The 19,701-nt window shown below is 41.7% G+C and overlaps 1 protein-coding gene across 1 annotated transcript in view; it reads left to right on the forward strand.

Annotated features, from left to right (window-relative positions):
* Positions 1 to 1,563: 1,563 nt before the first annotated feature.
* MMRN1 (multimerin 1) overlaps positions 1,564 to 19,701 on the forward strand; it is a 58,492-nt gene continuing 40,354 nt past the window's right edge. Inside the window, exon 1 of the mRNA XM_074949975.1 lies at positions 1,564 to 2,217. Within this exon, the coding sequence (XP_074806076.1) occupies positions 1,661 to 2,217 (557 nt within the window). The 5' untranslated portion in view covers positions 1,564 to 1,660. The remainder of the gene's footprint in view (positions 2,218 to 19,701) is intronic.

Raw genomic sequence — 19,701 nt, forward strand, 5'->3', positions numbered from 1 at the left:
CCCCCAGGAGGGCAAAATGCATCCGGTGACCTGGCTGGAGGGCTGAGTCACAAAGAAGCAGTAGCAGCTTGTGGCGTGAGAGAGAGGTGCGGGTTTGTGAGCAACTGTGGGAAAGGGTGTTGACCTAGTGAGCTATTCCCCACAGTGACCAGGAGGAAGTGCCAGTCTAGTGCTGAGTAGAGCACGCTGTCAACTCCCCCCTTGGTTCCTTAGTTCACTGTTGCCTGTTGTACTGTGAAGTCAAGACATCATCAGTGCTAAGGGGAGCTGAGTCTGTATGAACCACATAAAGACTTGATTCCCTCCATCGGCCTGATACATAGGCAGGAACCTTTAATGTAGCCCCATTAGTCACTGACTGCCCCACTCTTCCTTTCATGGCCTGACAGATCTTCAGTCTATTCCCTATGGCTCCCAAAGCTCTCTTTCAGACCTACTGCTGCCTGTTTTTCTTCCTTAGCTCCTCATGGTCTCTGTGCTGAGTGGAGATGGAGGAAGTCAGGCTGGCAGCATCAGAGGACAAAACTAGCCAATAGAACTCAAAATGTCCACTGGCTTTTCATCCCAGAGATAAAGCAGGTTAAAATGAGGACAGGGAATAAGTCTGTTTGTGTTTAAAATTAATGTTTTCAGAAATGGCCTGTGTCAGCGTTGCAATGGAAATGTGTGTGTGTGAGTTGCTGTGGCTCTTTAGTTAGAGGATGGGGGGACATTTTATAAGTGTGGGGAAAAAATTCAAAGAAGGTTCATTCAGAAAAGTTTCCTCTGCTAAAGTTAGTAAATCTTTGACCAAAGCTATTATAGAAAATTCAGTTGACCCACAAAGAGCATATATTAAATTTTGAGATTAAATTCAATTGTTAAATATAAAAAGGTCTTAAATTCAAAATTTGAATGCAACCTCAACTCTGGAGTTACTGCTAATGCGTCCATAATAACTATAGTACTCCTTGTCATAAACTTCAAAGTGCTCTGGTCCTACAGGGTAGTGTTACAAGGAAGGGGCCAGGTCTTAGCTCATAGCATGTAGATAAAGTTGTTCTATTCATTTATACTTTTTCAGTCTAGTGCAAAGGCAATCTCTTCCCACCAGCTCCATTCCTGCAGCAGTTGTTTGCTTGAGTATTCAAACTCCAGTGAGAAACATGGCAAACATTACATAATGTACCAGTGTATTGAAGTCCACCCAAGTTCTTTTCTAGGGAACTCCATAGCAAGTTCACAGCAAATACAAACAACTAAGTGGCACATTTGACAGTTCTGTGCATGGATACATGGAAAGGGAAATTACTTAACTGGTTTGTTCCCCCCCCCACCCCCCAACTAACTTCACTGACAAAGTTTCCATGTACACATTGTGCCATTAATCTTCATCCTGTAGCTTCAGCAGATAACCCTTTTTATTCTTTTCCCCTAAGGCTTCCAGGCTCCAGGCCTGTAAGGGGGCACAGGTTGCAGAGAAACAGGAAATTGAGCTTCCTCAGTCAGTTTTGAAATACTAAAAACCTGTTTCCTCTTCTGCAGAAACAAAACTGGCAGAGCACTCTCCGTGCAGGTTCACTCTGAGAGCCGCGCCTCAGGAGGAGGAGAAGGCGGCTGCAGGACCCTCACACAAGGAATACGTGCAAGATATCGTGTGATTCTTACAAACCAACACAGGATGAAGGAGATAATCTTCTTATTGCTTCTATCTCACTTACAGAGTGGCAGCCTGGAATCTGCTACCACTGGCAAGCCCTGGCCCATGACTAGGGATGGTGAAACCCAACCAAGCCATGCAGACTTGACTTCACCTCCTACTGCAACACACAGCCTCAGAAACCTGATGGCAACCCCTATATCCACCCCTTCTGAGACCCAAACAGCTGCAGCAAGTACATCATGGGAACATGCTGTGAAAATCACCCCTGCACCCATAGAAGAGGTTCAGGGATTGAAAACCCTGCCAGGGACCCAGGAGAAGAGAACCTCTACCCCTACAACACAGTCCAGTGGAAACGGCAATCGTGGTGGTGCTAATCCTAAGCAAGGAACCCTATCCAACAGCACAGGGAGCTTTCCACAGAGCACTCCTAGAAAGATACCTCCCCAACAAGGGGCTGTTAAAAGCCAGCAAAGAACAGGGAACAGATCTCCCAGGCTGTCGTACTATAGCGCCATCAGCACTAAGAAGGATGCTGACTTCAAAAAATCCAGCTTTGAAACTACCCGAGGAAAGTAAGGAAAGCTACATATTTTATTCTCTTATCCTATTCTCTTATCTTATGAACTGCTTATAAAGGCCATGGACTATATCCTGGTCCTACTGAAATCAAAGGCAAAGTTCCTATTGATTTCAATAGGACTTGGATTTGAGGAAGGCTGGGGTGGGGGGAAGCCAGGGCCAACATCTGTAGTCCGTACTCAAGGTATGTCTACACTCAGTGTATCCAAGTCCATGTACCCACAACTGCAAACTCATGATTGCCAAGTTCCCTTGGCCCCCTAACATCATGCCCATTGTAGTGGCTGAGTAAAGACTACAGAGTTTTAGCCTGTCATGATTATTATTTTAAACCCAATGTGCAAGTCCTCACTGTCATGTATGACTAGAATGGTAGATGGAATAACCTAATTATCTGTGGTCAATATACTTCAAGGTTTTAAGTAGCTGCCCACAACACACATTTTATTGTAGATGGTCTATGCCTGCTGTTTTAGGCACTCATATTGAGCAGTGTGGTGTCTAAATTCTCCCTCTCGAATTTTCATTTTTGTGGGTTCAAGAGATTGCACACCCACTTCTTTGGGTGCACAAACATAGAGGCCGTTTAAAAAATGTTTGGCTTTGTGTTCTTGAACTGCCCCTCTTAAAGGATATGCAGTCGTGGTGAAGCCATGTTGGTCCCAGGAGATGAGAGACAAGGTGGGTGAAGTAATATCTCTTATTGGACGCATTTCTGTTTGGGTCTCTCACCAACAGAAGTGGGTCCAGTAAAAGGTATTACTTCACCCACCTGGTCTCTTTGTTAAAGGGATCACAAACTATTAAAATATGAGGATGCCAAACAAAACGTTTTAATTGAAAGCCAAACCAAGTGGCATTGCAGCACAGTTAACATTCATGACTGGGTACTTGTTAGACCAACTGTCTTTAGTGAATAATCTCACCACTGGGCAGACTCGCTTGGGTGAGTCACTTATAGGGTGACCAGATGTCCCAATTTTATAGGGACAGTCCCAATTTTGGGGTCTTTCTTATGTCGGCTCCTATTACCACCATCACCACCACCCCCCACAGACACACACACTCCCTGTCCTGATTTTTCACCCTTGCTGTCTAGTCTCCCTAGTCAGTTAGCTTGTTTGTGCCTCAATTTCTTAAACTTTAAATGGGACAATAATCCTTACTTACCTCAATGAAGTGTTGAGGCTCCCTTAATTGTTAAGAGTTTGGATATTTGACGGAATGATGCAAGGTGTTGCTCTTTTTCAGGAATATCTATTGCTGTGTGGCTATACAATAGAGGTTTCCTTTTCTACAGTGCTTATTTACATTTTAACATTAAAAATGTAGACTTGTTTTTCTTTTTAATTTAAACAAAATTAAACTCTTAAACATCTCCATGCACATTATGCAGCAACCTGATCTAAAACCTTTGGGCACTGACCTTACTGGGCTTTGGAGCAGGATCTGTGTACAAGTGATAACAGACACAAATGACAAAAGTCTATTTGGTTTAACCTAGGAAGAGATTACAGTAAGGAGAGCACTTCCATAGAAGCAGTATTCCACTGAAGTTCTCTAAGATGAAGATAGTGGGTTAAAACAAACTCCTTGTCACAGTGGGCTAGGTAAACTGAAGTTAAACTGGATCTCTCTATTGGTGAGAGATCATGGAACTGTATCACCAATTTCATATTTGTTTGAATCAAGAAATAGGTGACGGCTTTAACCCTTGATAAAACTGAAGTCCCTAGGCTTTTCCACATTAATTCAGCTTCCAGCTGGTGTAACTACTGACTAGGAAGTGGCATTTCTCAGCTTTTCTATACCCCTCAAACAGCCATAGCCAATTCCGGCAGACCTCCCTTTGCAGTATCCCACAAATTTCAATTAATGTTCACAATACCATCATGGAATAGGTGCATATTGCCCCTATTTTGTAGATGGGGAAATGGATATAGAGGGTCAAACTCAGCCCTGGAGTAAGTGAGCTCACTGGAGTCACACCCATCAGGGCTGGATGTGACTCAGAAGTAGAAATTACCATACCTCATGTTAAATAGTACCTTTTTTCCATGAAGAGCCCCATGAAAGCTAGTGGGGTTACTTGAGGACTAAGCTACTTCTCAACACAAATACCTTGTTTTGCTCAGACCCCATGCAGCAGGTGAAGTTGCAAAGCAAGAATTGGATATTGCATTCAGATACTCCAGGGATGAGTTGCAGTATAGGGCAATAAGATGGATCAGAATGCCAAACTCAAGCTGCATGACCTGTCACTCTGAGCTAACTCCTACAGTACCAGATTAGATTTCATCCTGATGGTCTTTCAGGTAGAATGGTTAATATTCTGCTTCTCATTCCAAGATCCTAATTCTCTGTCGTCCCATAATATAGGTCTAGTCATAACTATATGAGTATGTTTACAACAATTTAAGGAGACTGGGGTTCTATTCTTGGCTCTGTGACTGGCTTGCTGGGTGACCCTAAGCAAGTCATTTCACCTCTGCCTCAGTTTCCCCATCTAACATTTGGGGGTTTTGATACTGACCATCTTTGTTAAGCACTGTGAGATCGACTGAGAGATGAAAGTGCTATTTAAGAGCTAAGTATTAAGTATTTTTAATAAATGTGGGTTTTTAACATCCCCACAAAGTACTTAAAGATGATTACAGATAACCCTTTTTTTTTTTGCAGTATGGTGTTAAATAAAAATAGACTGGCACAAGGTAAAACTTGATGTCAATACATAAGGCTTTCTTTGAGTTTTCTTCATTGTGTAACACATGAGCATAGCACAAATACATCAATAGCGGGTTTTAATAGCTTTAAAGTGCATATCTTTAAGCTAATTTAGAAATCCAACTTGCCCTTTACTTTATTTTGAATGGGAACATCAATCTTTTGTTACATTCAGTTTGAAACAGACTCTTCCAGTGACCTTGTATAAGCTATTTGACATCATACCCTTCACAGCAACCCAGTGTGTTAACATCTGTACAGGCACGCTGCTGTCGAAAGGTTCGTGCACAATAGGCAGAGACCTTGAAGGGGAAGAGATAATAGGGGAAAAAACATAAGTTTATTTATCATATAAAAAGTGATGTATTTGGTGGAGGGAGGAACTCGGTTTCCAGTGCTGTCAAATGGAAATTCCCTCAGTGATACCTAACCTTGATTATCTGAATTTCTTCATTGTCCCAGAAGACAGTTGGACAATAAAGTTCTTTTGCATATTTACATATACATTACAGCACGCAAAAATGCCTGTTTTCACAAGCATTTTCATAAATTCATTCCTTTTGGTCAGTATTCAAAATTTTGTCCAAAAAATGGTCAAAATCAAATTTTGGAAAAATTCCATCAGTTTGCTGTGTGCTGCTTTGTTTGTGTATATGTGTATGCATATGCTTAAGAGAAATATTTTTTTATTTCTTAAGTTTATCATAGTTTTAAATTTGGTACTAAATAATCATTATTAGTGATCACTTTATTTAGATAATACTCCCCCCACCAGGCCACTTCATGCTAGACAATCAAAGCAAAATAAAATTCACTATAGAAATCCATTAAAAAAATCCAAAAACAAGGGGATCCTACACAGAAATAGAATTAAAAACTGGATTAGCCACTTTAAAATTTTGTTTTCTAGCCTAATGTAGTTACATAAATGTGGTAAATACTTACTGGATACGGGGAGATTTAAGTTATTGTCCCTTTAGTTGGGGCATTCATGATAATATCTAATGGCAGGGTTATAGAATCATAGAATCATAGAATATCAGGGTTGGAAGGGACCTCAGGAGGTCATCTAGTCCAACCCCCTGCTCAAAGCAGGACCAATCCCCAATTAAATCATCCCAGCCAGGGCTTTGTCAAGCCTGACCTTAAAAACTTCTAAGGAAGGAGATTCTACCACCTCCCTAGGTAACGCATTCCAGTGTTTCACCACCCTCCTAGTGAAAAAGTTTTTCCTAATATCCAACCTAAACCTCCCCCACTGCAACTTGAGACCATTACTCCTTGTCCTGTCATCTTCTACCACTGAGAATAGTCTAGAACCATCCTCTTTGGAACCACCTCTCAGGTAGTTGAAAGCAGCTATCAAATCCCCCCTCATTCTTCTCTTCTGCAGACTAAACAACCCCAGTTCCCTCAGTCTCTCCTCATAAGTCATGTGTTCCAGACCCCTAATCATTTTTGTTGCCCTTCGCTGGACTCTCTCCAATTTATCCACATCCTTCTTGTAGTGTGGGGCCCAAAACTGGACACAGTACTCCAGATGAGGCCTCACCAATGTCGAATAGAGGGGAACGATCACGTCCCTCCATCTGCTCGCTATGCCCCTACTTATACATCCCAAAATGCCATTGGCCTTCTTGGCAACAAGGGCACACTGCTGACTCATATCCAGCTTCTCGTCCGCTGTAACCCCTAGGTCCTTTTCCGCAGAACTGCTGCCTAGCCATTCGGTCCCTAGTCTGTAGCTGTGCATTGGGTTCTTCCGTCCTAAGTGCAGGACCCTGCATTTATCCTTATTGAACCTCATCAGGTTTCTTTTGGCCCAATCCTCCAATTTGTCCAGGTCCCTCTGTATCCTATCTCTGCCCTCCAACGTATCTACCACTCCTCCCAGTTTAGTATCATCCGCAAATTTGCTAAGAGTGCAATCCACACCATCCTCCAGATCATTTATGAAGATATTGAACAAAACTGGCCCCAGGACCGACCCCTGGGGCACTCCACTTGACACCGGCTGCCAACTAGACATGGAGCCATTGATCACTACCTGTTGAGCCCGACAATCTAGCCAACTTTCTACCCACCTTATAGTACATTCATCCAGCCCATACTTCTTTAACTTGCTGACAAGAATACTGTGGGAGACAGTGTCAAAAGCTTTGCTAAAGTCAAGAAACAATACATCCACTGCTTTCCCTTCATCCACAGAATCAGTAATCTCATCATAGAAGGCGATTAGATTAGTCAGGCATGACCTTCCCTTGGTGAATCCATGCTGACTGTTCTTGATCACTTTACTCTCGTCTAAGTGCTTCAGGATTGATTCCTTGAGGACCTGCTCCATGATTTTTCCGGGGACTGAGGTGAGGCTGACCGGCCTGTAGTTCCCAGGATCCTCCTTCTTCCCTTTTTTAAAGATTGGCACTACATTAGCCTTTTTCCAGTCATCTGGGACTTCTCCCGTTCGCCACAAGTTTTCAAAGATAATGGCCAATGGCTCTGCAATCACATCCGCCAATTCCTTTAGCACTCTCGGATGCAACTCGTCCGGCCCCATGGACTTGTGCACGTCCAGCTTTTCTAAATAGTCCCTAACCACCTCTTTCTCCACAGAGGGCTGGCCATCTACTCCCCATGTTGCGATGCCCAGCGCAGCAGTCTGGGAGCTGTCCTTGTTAGTGAAGACAGAGGCAAAAAAAGCATTGAGCACATTAGCTTTTTCCACATCCTCTGTCACTAGGTTGCCTCCCTCATTCAGTAAGGGGCCCACACTTTCCTTGGCTTTCTTCTTGTTGCCAACATACGTGAAGAAACCCTTCTTGTTACTCTTGACATCTCTTGCTAGCTGCAGCTCCAGGTGCGATTTGGCCCTCCTGATTTCATTCCTACATGCCCGAGCAATATTTTTATAGTCAGTCCTGGTCATATGTCCAACCTTCCACTTCTTGTAAGCTTCTTTTTTATGTTTAAGATCCGCTAGGATTTCACCATTAAGCCAAGCTGGTCGCCTGCCATATTTACTATTCTTTCGACTCATCGGGATGGTTTGTCCCTGTAACCTCAACAGGGATTCCTTGAAATACAGCCAGCTCTCCTGGACTCCTTTCCCCTTCATGTTAGTCCCCCAGGGGATCTTACCCATCTGCTCCCTGAGGGAGTCAAAGTCTGCTTTCCTGAAGTCCAGGGTCCATATCCTGCTGTTTACCTTTCTTCCCTGTGTCAGGATCCTGAACTCGACCATCTCATGGTCACTGCCTCCCAGATTCCCATCCACTTTTGCTTCCCCCACTAATTCTTCCCTGTTTGTGAGCAGGAGGTCAAGAAAAGCTCCCCCCCAGTTGGCTCGTCTAGCACTTGCACCAGGAAATTGTCCCCTACGCTTTCCAAAAACTTCCTGGATTGTCTATGCACCGCTGTATTGCTCTCCCAGCAAATATCAGGAAAATTAAAGTCACCCATGAGAACCAGGGCGTGTGATCTAGTAGCTTCTGCGAGTTGCTGGAAGAAAGCCTCATCCACCTCATCCCCCTGATCCGGTGGTCTATAGCAGACTCCCACCACTACATCACTCTTGTTGCTCACACTTCTAAACTTAATCCAGAGACACTCAGGTTTTTCTGCAGTTTCGTACCGGAGCTCTGAGCAGTCATACTGCTCCCTTACATACAGTGCTACTCCCCCACCTTTTCTGCCCTGCCTGTCCTTCCTGAACAGTTTATAACCATCCATGACAGTACTCCAGTCATGTGAGTTATCCCACCAAGTCTCTGTTATTCTGTTATCTGTTAACTGACAGTAATGTGCTCAGCACTACATGATGCACAATGAAGACAGTGCTTGTGCCAAAGAGCTTCAACTCGAGTAGACAGAAACACCAAACATAGGCACTAACATACCGGATCAGAGCAGTGGCCCATGTAGTTCGGTATCCTGTGTCCAGTGGTGGCCAGGACCAGATGCTCCAGAGGAAGGTGCAAAAAGTTTTGCAGTAGGCAGTTATGGGATAACCTGCTTCAAAAAAGAATTTCCTCCTCTCCCCCAATAAGCCCTAACACATGAGGGTTTTTGTCCCTTCATAACCTTTTTTTAAGCAGTTCCTTTTGTATTTCTGGATTGTCATGTTATCCATATAGATGTCTAAAGCATTTCTGAATTCGGCCAAGCTCTTGATCTCAGTGAGTTCCACAGTCTAATTGTACATCATGTGAAAAAATATTTCCTTGTATTTCTATTGAATAGCCACCTTCACTTTCACTGAATGACCCTTTGAAGATGGGACTCTCAGAGAAACTCAGAGGGGAAAAACTAATTAGAGGTTTGGTTGATTTTGTATTCTGTTCAGTGTAGTTCTTTTCTTGTAGGGCATGCAGAAGAAATGAGTCTCAAAGAGGGGCATAATGTATCCATTGAACAGTATTAATACTTTTTGCCACCTCTCATCACTATACCAAAGGTTACCAACCACTCAAACTAGTTTCTGAGTGACAGAGTAGGGTTTAGTTCTTTAAGTTAGTGGGTATTCCACACCACAGGGCTTCCACAATTGAACACTCAATGAGTGCTAGCTGATTAGAGGTGGGCCTGAGCAGTGAAAAATGGAGCCTGACACACAAAGTTGAACATTGCTCAGAACTGGATTATAGTTAGAGACCCTGTTTCTGTCTCCTTGTTATCTACTAAGTTAATTAATTAGTGAAGCACATTACTACTGTTGACTCCACATAAGACAAATATTAGTTGACTGGACAACCTGCACCAAAGCTAATTTTCCAGCTCAAATTGACTTGCTGGATGATATGTGATCATTTTGGGCCCAGTTCTGTTCTCAGTTAGTGTACATTCAGAGTAAGTCCATTGACTTTATGTGGGCAGAGCAGCATGACTGCAGCTAAACAGATCTTGCTATCCTTTTCCCATATCCAAGCCGAGCATGGCTATTCAGACTGGCCACTGGTCTCAGGAATTGGACTTAATTATGTTCCTAAAATGGAAAGTGCTATAGAAGCGCAAAACCTTACAATTGATTTTCAGTGGGCCTCGGAGAGAGAGCTGCTGTTTAATATTAACAACACTGGGTTGACAACTGTTATAGGGCTTTACTGTTGTAAGTGTTGTAAAAAACTAAATCCTGAATTGATAGCAATTTACTGTTTTAGGACTAGTTGTCATTTAAATACTTAAAATGCCATATGCAAGAAAGTTACAATAAAAATTAAATCGAGAGTTGTTTTGGAACTACACCCTGGGGTCCAATATGACTCACGGGTATTAATTTACAACAAAGGTTAGATTACTGCAATATTTCTCTGCAAGTGGTAGTGTAATGATTTTATTATGTTGGGGGTACAGAGCCAGTCACAGGCTAATCCATACAGGGTCTGAGACATCTATAAACCTACCCTTCCACCCCGACTATGCTGCTGCTCGTTGCTATTATTACATCTATTAAGCAGAGAAAGGTTTAATAAACCCAACAACCATGATGGATTTGCTCAGTTGTCATAGCTGATGTGTGTGCTGCAGCAATTCCTAGATATAACCAGTGCTCTGAAATTATCAGCAGTTCCCTGTATGTTTTTTGTGATGTTTTTGACATGGAGGAATGTGTAGTGTACATAGAAATAAAAGCTGATGTGCAATGTTCACCAGTATAATCTGGCTGCTTCGATGACAGAGAATAGCTGTAAACCTGGTTTAACCAATTGGTTAAGCCACGTTTATGGACGCTTTGCATCACCAGAGTTGCACATGGTGGTGAATCTGGCCTTTTGGATTTTTAAGTTCAGAGGAGAGGGATTCTTGAGTGGATTTCGGAAGACCTTGGATATCCCTGTATTTTAAAGACACACCATTTTAAGCCCTGCTTTTTATCTTATCTGCTGGCTGTGATTACTGTACTTTCACAACGGTCTGTATGGAGAGAGGCCTCCTGTGTAAGACTGCTCTCGTAACTAGCTGGAGATACTTGAAGAGTGAGTGGTCCTCCACCTTCCTTCCCAAAGCCTAAATGAGTACTTCTGCAACATACCATTCCTCTCCAGTAGTGTAAGGAGCATGATGGTATTCCTGAACCTTGTCTCTGATCCCCCGGTCTAGCAGTTTTTAATTTTCCTATCTGTGTATTCTGAGCACATTTACTTCCATTATGATCCTAACGCCCGAAGCGTATTGCTAAAGCAGGTACTGGCATTATTTCACCAACTCATTGCTTTGTTATATGCTAGGTATTAGGGGTAATAATGTACCTCCATGGCTGGTCCATGTAACTACCTGATATGTCACTATAGCCCCGTGGCAAGGAAATGCTAATGTCCCAATAGAACTTTAACAGAGAATACTTACAAGAATGTCACTGATGAATGCAGAAGTGAAAGGTTTAGTATGGTTAAGTACTGATGGGTCACTAAACATGCTTCTGTAAGGTGACAAAGGAAAACCTGCACACTGCATGGACTTTTTCATTTAGCTAGGTTGAATAGGGCTGATACAGTTCAGGGAGATGGTGGGAGACTGATTTATTTGAATCAGTACTGCAACAGTGTTACGTTATGGATGATCACTCCCAGTAGTACTGCCCCATGCATGGAATGAATGGACAGGTGATGTAGTTCAGTTGTGATATTAACATTACAAATAACTACAATATATAGTTTGGGATGAGTCACTTTGGGGATTTGGCACACAGAGTGACAGTAAAGGCTACCTGAGGTTGTTGGAGTTCTGCTCTGCAGGTATCATAACACACTAAAAACTATCACTTATCTTTGCCTGCAACCGCTCAGGAAGGAAAGAAGGAGGTGTTACGTGAGCTGCCCTGTAATTATGAAACTTAAATGAAAATGCTAATTGCTGAAAACAAACATTGTGGCTTAGAAAAACAGCAACATCTAAAATGCAGGTTTTCTAAGCCTCAGGCTGGTGGTTAAGATTACAAGGTATTGGAGTGGCAGGCTCTGTTTTCTATGGTATTGGAAATACAGTACTAAAGGAATCCAGCCCATCTCTCCAAGTGGCATTTTTGCAACATGAACTAGGAATTTATTACAGAGGAATACTCTTGGTATAGCTCTTCCCTTAGCTCCTTCAGTAAGAGGCCAAATTGGGGTACTTAGTTTCCTCTTCAGATCAGATTGTGATGAAGTGATGCTCTAAATGCAGATGGTTCTGCTTTCTCAAGGCTCAATATTTTTAAGGTGGTAATAACTGCTCCCGCTCTCCCCATTATACTAATTACTTTAATGATAGAGATGTTTGTTTATTCTCTATATAAAGGTAACACATAAGAACATATGTATTTAGTGGTTCGGTCTTAGTAACAATAAAATCATGAGATAGAAGTAGTCAAGCGTGATTGCCTTTATTAATAAAGTTGCCTATATTATTAAGAATAGCTCATAATAAGAAGAGGTGTATGATACCTAATCTTTATGGAACCAAAGCTTGCAACCAATGACACGAATGACTGTCTGGTCCCAGTTCTGTCTGTTGGATCAGTAACCCAAACTTTATCTTTTATAGACAGATTGTTGTCAAGCCATAACTTCCCTTTTTACACTTGACACTTACATATACCTCCTTTTCTCTGGTACATGTTGCAAACTTCCAAGTACATATTGCACTATCAAGACTTTCCACAATAATGTGGTTAGTACATTTTGCAGTTAAAAACACTTTTTCTGATACACAGGATATTATATGAAACATTCTACTCTTCCTAAACTAAATTTTCCACTCTTTGTAAAGGTTGCACAATTTAGCATTATTATTGAAAATTATTCTTAAAGCTTGATAGGGGTTTAGTTCACTTAACAATAGGCCCTTTGTCTTAATGGTCAACATACGCTTTGTTTCACATTCCATGTGAGCAGCAAGTTTCTCACATTATTGTCACTTCTTCCCATTATACAGATTAAGATTACACTAACAACTTGGCCAGTTAGTGTTAGGATTTAGTTCCAAACCATTCACACAGGTCTGACATTCAGTTCTTTGCTGTATTTCTTATCAGGTGCACAGAAAATATGAACTCTCACAGATATGAATGCAATTAACACTTTAGAAAATTAATGCACTAATTCTTAGAATAAATGTGTCAAGAAAAAGAACAGCAGCTAGGTATCCCCATATGTTCTCATAAGGTCTTTCTTTTACCGCCTGTTTCTTGTGTGCTGAAAGTGGTTTAAAAGGCAGATTTCATACTGAAAATGAAGGAAGGGAAGATTCTGCCACTTGTGCTCCTAGTAAGTACTAAGGGCCTGATCCAAAGCCCACTGAAGTCCCTGGAAAAACTCCCATTGACTTCTGTGGGTTTTGCATCAGGGCCTTATCCTGTCCTCAGCTCCATGCAGTCACTTTGAACTGCTAACTACTGTTACCGAGAAGGTGATGGTACTCAAACCATCGAAGTAATTGGGGGATACTTGGGTTTATCCAGGGGAAACTTTGTCCCACTAAGCATTATGGTATGTTTTAACATAAGCAATGTAAATATCATCTACAAAAGTAGGCAGTAAGTTAAAAGGATGATAGCATATGGGACTTCATGCTTGTGGTTGATTAGGTTATGGGAGATAATTATTCGAGAGAAAAGATCTCAAATTTAACTGTAACTATGATCTTTTTAGAGAATGAATATAGGTTGGTTTCTCAACTGTATTTTGAGGGCTTACTCTCAAACTAGGCTAATGGAAGTGTTTTTGAATGGTTAGTTTACACTTCGACTGCGGGAAATGTTGGTTATTTTGACTGAGCTCAGAAAGGTCAGGCGTACCTGGCAGTTGGACTTTGAAATAGTGGAGTAAAGGTCTCAAATCCCACCCCAGCTTACCTGACATGGCAGTCACAGGATGGTCCTTATTTTATCTGAGCAAGTTTACTGATCTCTAGAAATGATGATCAGCTAAGAGGTGAGTGGAAGCTGAGGATTGACACTGCAGCATTGGAAAGAAGATTTAATGGCTCATGATGTTAAATCAAAATTTGAATAAAACAAAGGGACTGTTCATTGTCCAAGATTTCAACATGCTATGTGCAACAAAGGAAATGAATGATGACAGAAAAGCATCTGTTTTGGAGAATGCAGGACAAAATGTCAGGGCCTTGAATCCTGAGAAAACAAATTGTACACCTTTATTTTCCCCTATTCTTCTGTATCAACAAGAGTGCTCTCTCTCACAATAAAAACTACATATTTAAAAGACAGCCTCCATTGCATGTGGTACCATTACAGGCAAAGTGATCTGAGCTGAAGGAATTCTGCAAATTTACTTCACATATAGTTTCCTTTTTGCATTCCGTTTAGCATGGACAATGAAAATAGACTAGTCACTTTCACTTTCTATAGTCCATTTCTAGTCGTTTAAGCATTTTTTTAAATTTTCAATTAGGATTAATAAAATCAGAGATTTTAAGGCTAGAAGGGGCTATTACATTTATCTACTTTGACCTGCATCATACAGGCCACAGAACCTCATCCAATAATTTCCCCATCAAGTCCATAACTTTTGCTTGAGTTACAGCATATCTTTTAACAAGATCTCCAGTCTTAGCTCTGGTGGCATCTACACTTGTGATCTAGGGGTGTGATTCCCAGGTCATGTACACACATTTCTGCTAGCTCAATGAGAGCTAGCATGAGTATCGGTAGCCACATAGCCACAGTAGCATGGGCAGTGGCAACATGGCTCAGCCGTGCTGAATACAAAGTCTCACCTGAACCCTGTGGAGGCGTATTCGGCATAGGTAAGCAGCGCCACGGCTGCCTGTGCGACTATGCTCCTACTTGCACTTGCCTAGCTCTCATTGAGCTAACATAAGAATGTGTACGTGAGCTGAGAATCCCATCCCTCCTAGCTCATAGTATGGACATAGCCTCAAAGAGTGCAGGCGATCGAGAATCCATCATGTCTTTAGGTACGGAACAGGTGAAGAGCTTCTTATTGTGTCATCCATTGGATACCAAGAAAATCATCGAGGGGGAAAAATTGATCCTGTCATTTTTGGGCTATGGGGCAGTAGCAAAACGCTGTGATGTTTCTTTCTGTTCTCTGAGTATGCTGATTTGCATTATATAAATGTGTAGACTCTCTCAATACAAATACTTGGCAGGCTGTTTCAATCAAACTAAGAAATATTCTCATTGGAATCTTTTCTAAAAAAAAAAAGTATGGATACATTTCTATTAATCATAGGCTTTGTAACATCTTGTTTCTACATAATCTAAATTCAAGGCCTGACTCAACCTAACAAGTGTTCCTTGAATAACTCTATTTTCAGATGGGGAAAACTTATTATGAGGTTAATTTTTTGTAATAAAAGACATAATCATTGCAACCCTTACTCACATGAGCAGTCCCATTGAAGTCAGATTCTATCCTGACTTGCACCTTGATAAGCATTTATGTTTATGCAGAATGGGTGTAAGATGCTACCGGAACAGAATTCTTCTCTCTCAGCTTTTCTGAATTAAAACATGTACCCATTTAAGAAAAATTGCTTTAAAATGAAATAATTAAACAGGCACAGACTCCTTTAAGTATCTAAATCAATCAATAAGTCAATCAATTTAAAATTAGCCACAGAAGGGTTTGTACTTTTTTAACATTTGATTTAAAAATACACCTTTTTTAAACTGGGACCACTTCTAATACATGCAAGGGTTCACCTATACCAGGGTTGGCATATTACACTCACTCTGCACTTCTTTTGAACAGGTGCAAGTAACTATAAAAAGTGTAAGGCAGTAGAAAATTAGCCCAATTACCAGCATGAATGTGGAGTAGCTAAATGTGGTAAAGGCTGCAAGCTGAGACTCAAGGAAAGGAAAATCATCCTTTTTTTTAAAAAAAGTAGTATTTCTTTGCACACTATACTGCTACACAACACTATAGGGCCATGCTTTAACAAAGCACTTCAGCATGTGCTTAACTTGAAGTCAAGGGGAAGGTTCACATGCTTAATGTTAACTATGTGCTTAAGTCTTTTGCTGCACTGGAGCCTGAGAAAGAAAGTGAAGAATCTCATATCCCGTTTAAATTGTAAGGGGAATTTACATAGATGCAATGAGGTTTCACAAGTTGGAATATGGTAAGAATGCTGGACCCAACACCCCTATTCCTGCATTTTACTTTGCTATTCTATGAGCCTGATTCTCCACAGCCCTGTATCCTGGGGAGACGTATATATCGGTGCACAGCAGGTGTAATATGCTACCATTCTCATTGGGTAGCATTTTACAACCATTTTGCACTGGTGTAAATGATGACACAAAGTGCAAAGTAGGGGAGAATGAGGCTCTGTATCTCCTACACTATTCCATGCAATGTATACAGTGAATATCATCTGAATCAATCACAGAGCTATGTGTTGCCTTTAATTAGTGCTCCAGATCTAGGTCCTTTTGTATTCCTTCAGCTACACAGTAATCCCATGGTTCAATGCAGTTCAACTGTGCAGATTCAATATCGCATCAGTTAAAAGCTAAGTAATCTAATTTATTTGTGGATAAAAATAAACCCCTTTTCAGCAGTGGTACAAAACAAGTAAGGGAGCAGAACTAAACCCATGCCCTTTGGGCTTTTGGCTAGCGGGAGTGTGCATTTTGCCAGGGTTTAGGAACAGTTGCAAGGATTGTTCAGACGCATCGTCTGTGTTTCTAAGCAAATGGAAGCAAAGTTGCAGAGCTGGCAGTGGATGTTCTGTTTTTTTGCTTTGTAATGGATTTACAGTGGCAACATGATACGGAAATGGTTCTTACAGCCTCATAAACGTCCACTCTCCCAGTCGCACCAGGGAAATGAACATTTTTTTGATGGTTGAATAAATCACATTTCACTTTACATTTGCATCACTCATCCTAGTAATAAGGGGCCTGATCCAAAGCCCATAGAAATACTCCCCCCATTCGCTTCAATGGCCTTTGGTACAATTCCCCAATGAACAAGCTGATTTTGTCAGCGGGCTGGTAAATTTTCATGACAACTTTGCAAGGCTAGCCTTCTTTATAGAAAGGGGGCTGACTGAACTGCTCCAAAGCAGGATACACATCTCCCCACTTAAAAATATCCCTTTTTTCTTGCAGTTGTTGGAATTAAACAGATTTTTTTTCTTATTTTTTAATTACAGTTCAGTGATCTCTATCGTTCCTACAACCCTGGCTTGGTGGTGTGATTAGTATAAGATTCCTGGCCTCATTCTGCTTGTTCAAGGCAATCTATTATATTAACGGATGGGTTTAGGAGCACCTTTATGGCTGTGTGTGAATTTTGCACAACCATGAACTGCAGCTAAACAATTCTGGCTCACAAGGAGACAAGATCCTCAGCGGGGGTAAACTGGTGACTCTCTATTGATTTCAGTAGATTTCGCGGCTCTATTCCTCTGGAGGATCTGGCACTTTGAGTGGAAAGCTATTTCTCTGGATGCCATGACCCGAACAAATATTTTTTCTAATACTGTTTAGAAAGCAAAAATGTTATAAATTGTTTTTTTAAGAAAACAATTGTTATTCATATGGGGAAGCTCTCTTAGCAAAAATCTAAGATTCTCACGTGCACACACCACACTACACAGTGGGAAACAGGAGAAAAGCCGCAGTGCGGGGGGCAAGGTGAATCGTTCTGATGTATTTCATTGTGTGGATATAGTGAGTGAAATGTTGCGCATGGGTCCTTTAGCTGCATATGTTGGGAAAGGTTGCCACCTGCTGGCTGTTACTGTTAGTGGGTGAAATAGATATACTGAGATGGAAGATTTTAATACAGACATTGAAAGAAATTCATCAGCCCAGAAAAAGGTGGTTTCAGCACCTAGAAAAAGACAGACATTAAACCAAGGAAATTAGAACAGACCTTCACCAATGAACCCTGTGCTTGAGCCAAGTTTATGATTTACTAGCCTTCTACTAGCTTTTAACTGGATTTGGGGCAGTGGGAAGAACGTCACTTGCTCCAACCACATTAGAAAGGGGAGTTGGTATTATTGCCTAACCCCAGTTCAGCAATGGACTTAATCATCCAGGATGCAGATCCCAGGATGCCCAAGAATGAGCAACATACATTTTACTTTCAAGATGAACGTTTCTGTCCCTGCAATCTTGCTTTTTAACCCAACCATCTCTTTCTTCAACATACACGATCCATAATCCATGATAACTTCAGAATCTCAGCCAGTCAGTGAATTATGTCTGCTCATTATCATGAATGTTATCATAAAATCATGACTGGTATGGAGAAAGTAAATAAAGAAGTGTTATTTACCTCTTCACATAACACAAGAGCCAGGTATCACCCAATTAAACTAATAGGGAGAAGGTCTAAAATAAACAAAAGGAAGTACTACTTCATACAACACAGTCAACCCATGGAACTCATTGCCAGGGGATGTTGTGAAAACCAAAAGGATAACTGGGCTCAAAGAAGAATTAGATAAGTTCACGGAGCATAGGTCCATCAACAGCTATTAGCCAAGACGATCAGGGACCCAGCTCCGTGCTCTGGGTGTTCCAACTGCCAGAAGCTGGGGCTGGACAACAGGGGATGAATCATGTGTTAAGTGCCCTGTTCTCTTCATTCCCTCTGAAGCATTTGGCACTGGCCACCGCTGGAAGACAGGATACTGGCCTAGATGGACCATTGATCTGACACACTATGGCCATTTTTATGTTCTTATCAAAGGTTAAACAAAAGTACAGTAAATAATGCGAGCACTGATATTCGCTACTTTTCATCTCCTAAGGATGCACCACAGCTCAGGGTTCGTGTGCTACTTGTTCTTACTCCACAGAAAGAGAGAGAGCATTTTTTCTGGGGATTAGATCATTCTGAAGGTCAAAAATGCTGCTCATGCTCCTGCTCCATCCACACCATGATATCATGAGCTTATTACCATTTACTCAGAGATGGCTCAGTCAGCTACAAATGGGTAAGCAAGCGTCCCTACCCTGTAGTTAGTTTAATACTTTCAGAAACAAGTTCTGCCTATTAAGGAGGAAAATGCATTATTAGTGAATATGTGCCACAGCATGGCAATGTGCTTGGTGCATGAGAGGAGGGGACTGAATGCTTCATGGGCCTGATTAGTCCCACTCCCAAGTCCCTACAACATGAGAATTATTTACATTGGCTTCTTAGCTTGCATTGGCAGGAGAATTGGACCCTGAGTCTCCATAATGCTTGCATTGGTGCCAGTAGGAGTGATGCTTGCTAACCTTTCCTGTAGGTCCAGCATGGATTCCCTCAACAACCCCAAACTCCCCTGGCATGCACCGTGAGGGGCATGGGACAGCACGGCTGCTTTTTATATTGGAGCACTGGGGAGAGAGGAGAAGGCTTACTGCATTCCTTCATCTGCAGTGCACCATAATTTGATCCTTTATCGTGAGCCAGGCAAATGTCCTTGTCACTATTTAATATGGCTCCGATTCTCAGATTTAGCCATGAGGCACTTGGTGCAGGCTGTGGAGCAAAGTTGGCTTTACACCCAAACACTATCCTAAATTTGGCCCTGCCAAAAGGGTGTTCTCTAGCAGCCAGGAACAGTGGGAGCGTAGGGGTACTCTTACTGCAGCCTCTTTCCAGCAGTGTTTTCCCGCCCCCGCATGCAAAGAGCTGCAAGAGGATTGTGAAAAGCTGCTACATGGACTTTAGGCCACCCAGGGATCTTCCACTCTTACTACCAATGTGGTTGTTTCTGTTTTTTAAATACAATGTTTCACTAATCAAATCTAAGTTAGTGCAAAAGGAGGGCAATAGCAA

The sequence above is a fragment of the Natator depressus genome, chromosome 4, assembly GCF_965152275.1.
Source record: "Natator depressus isolate rNatDep1 chromosome 4, rNatDep2.hap1, whole genome shotgun sequence".
In the NCBI taxonomy this organism is placed as follows: Eukaryota; Metazoa; Chordata; order Testudines; family Cheloniidae; genus Natator; species Natator depressus.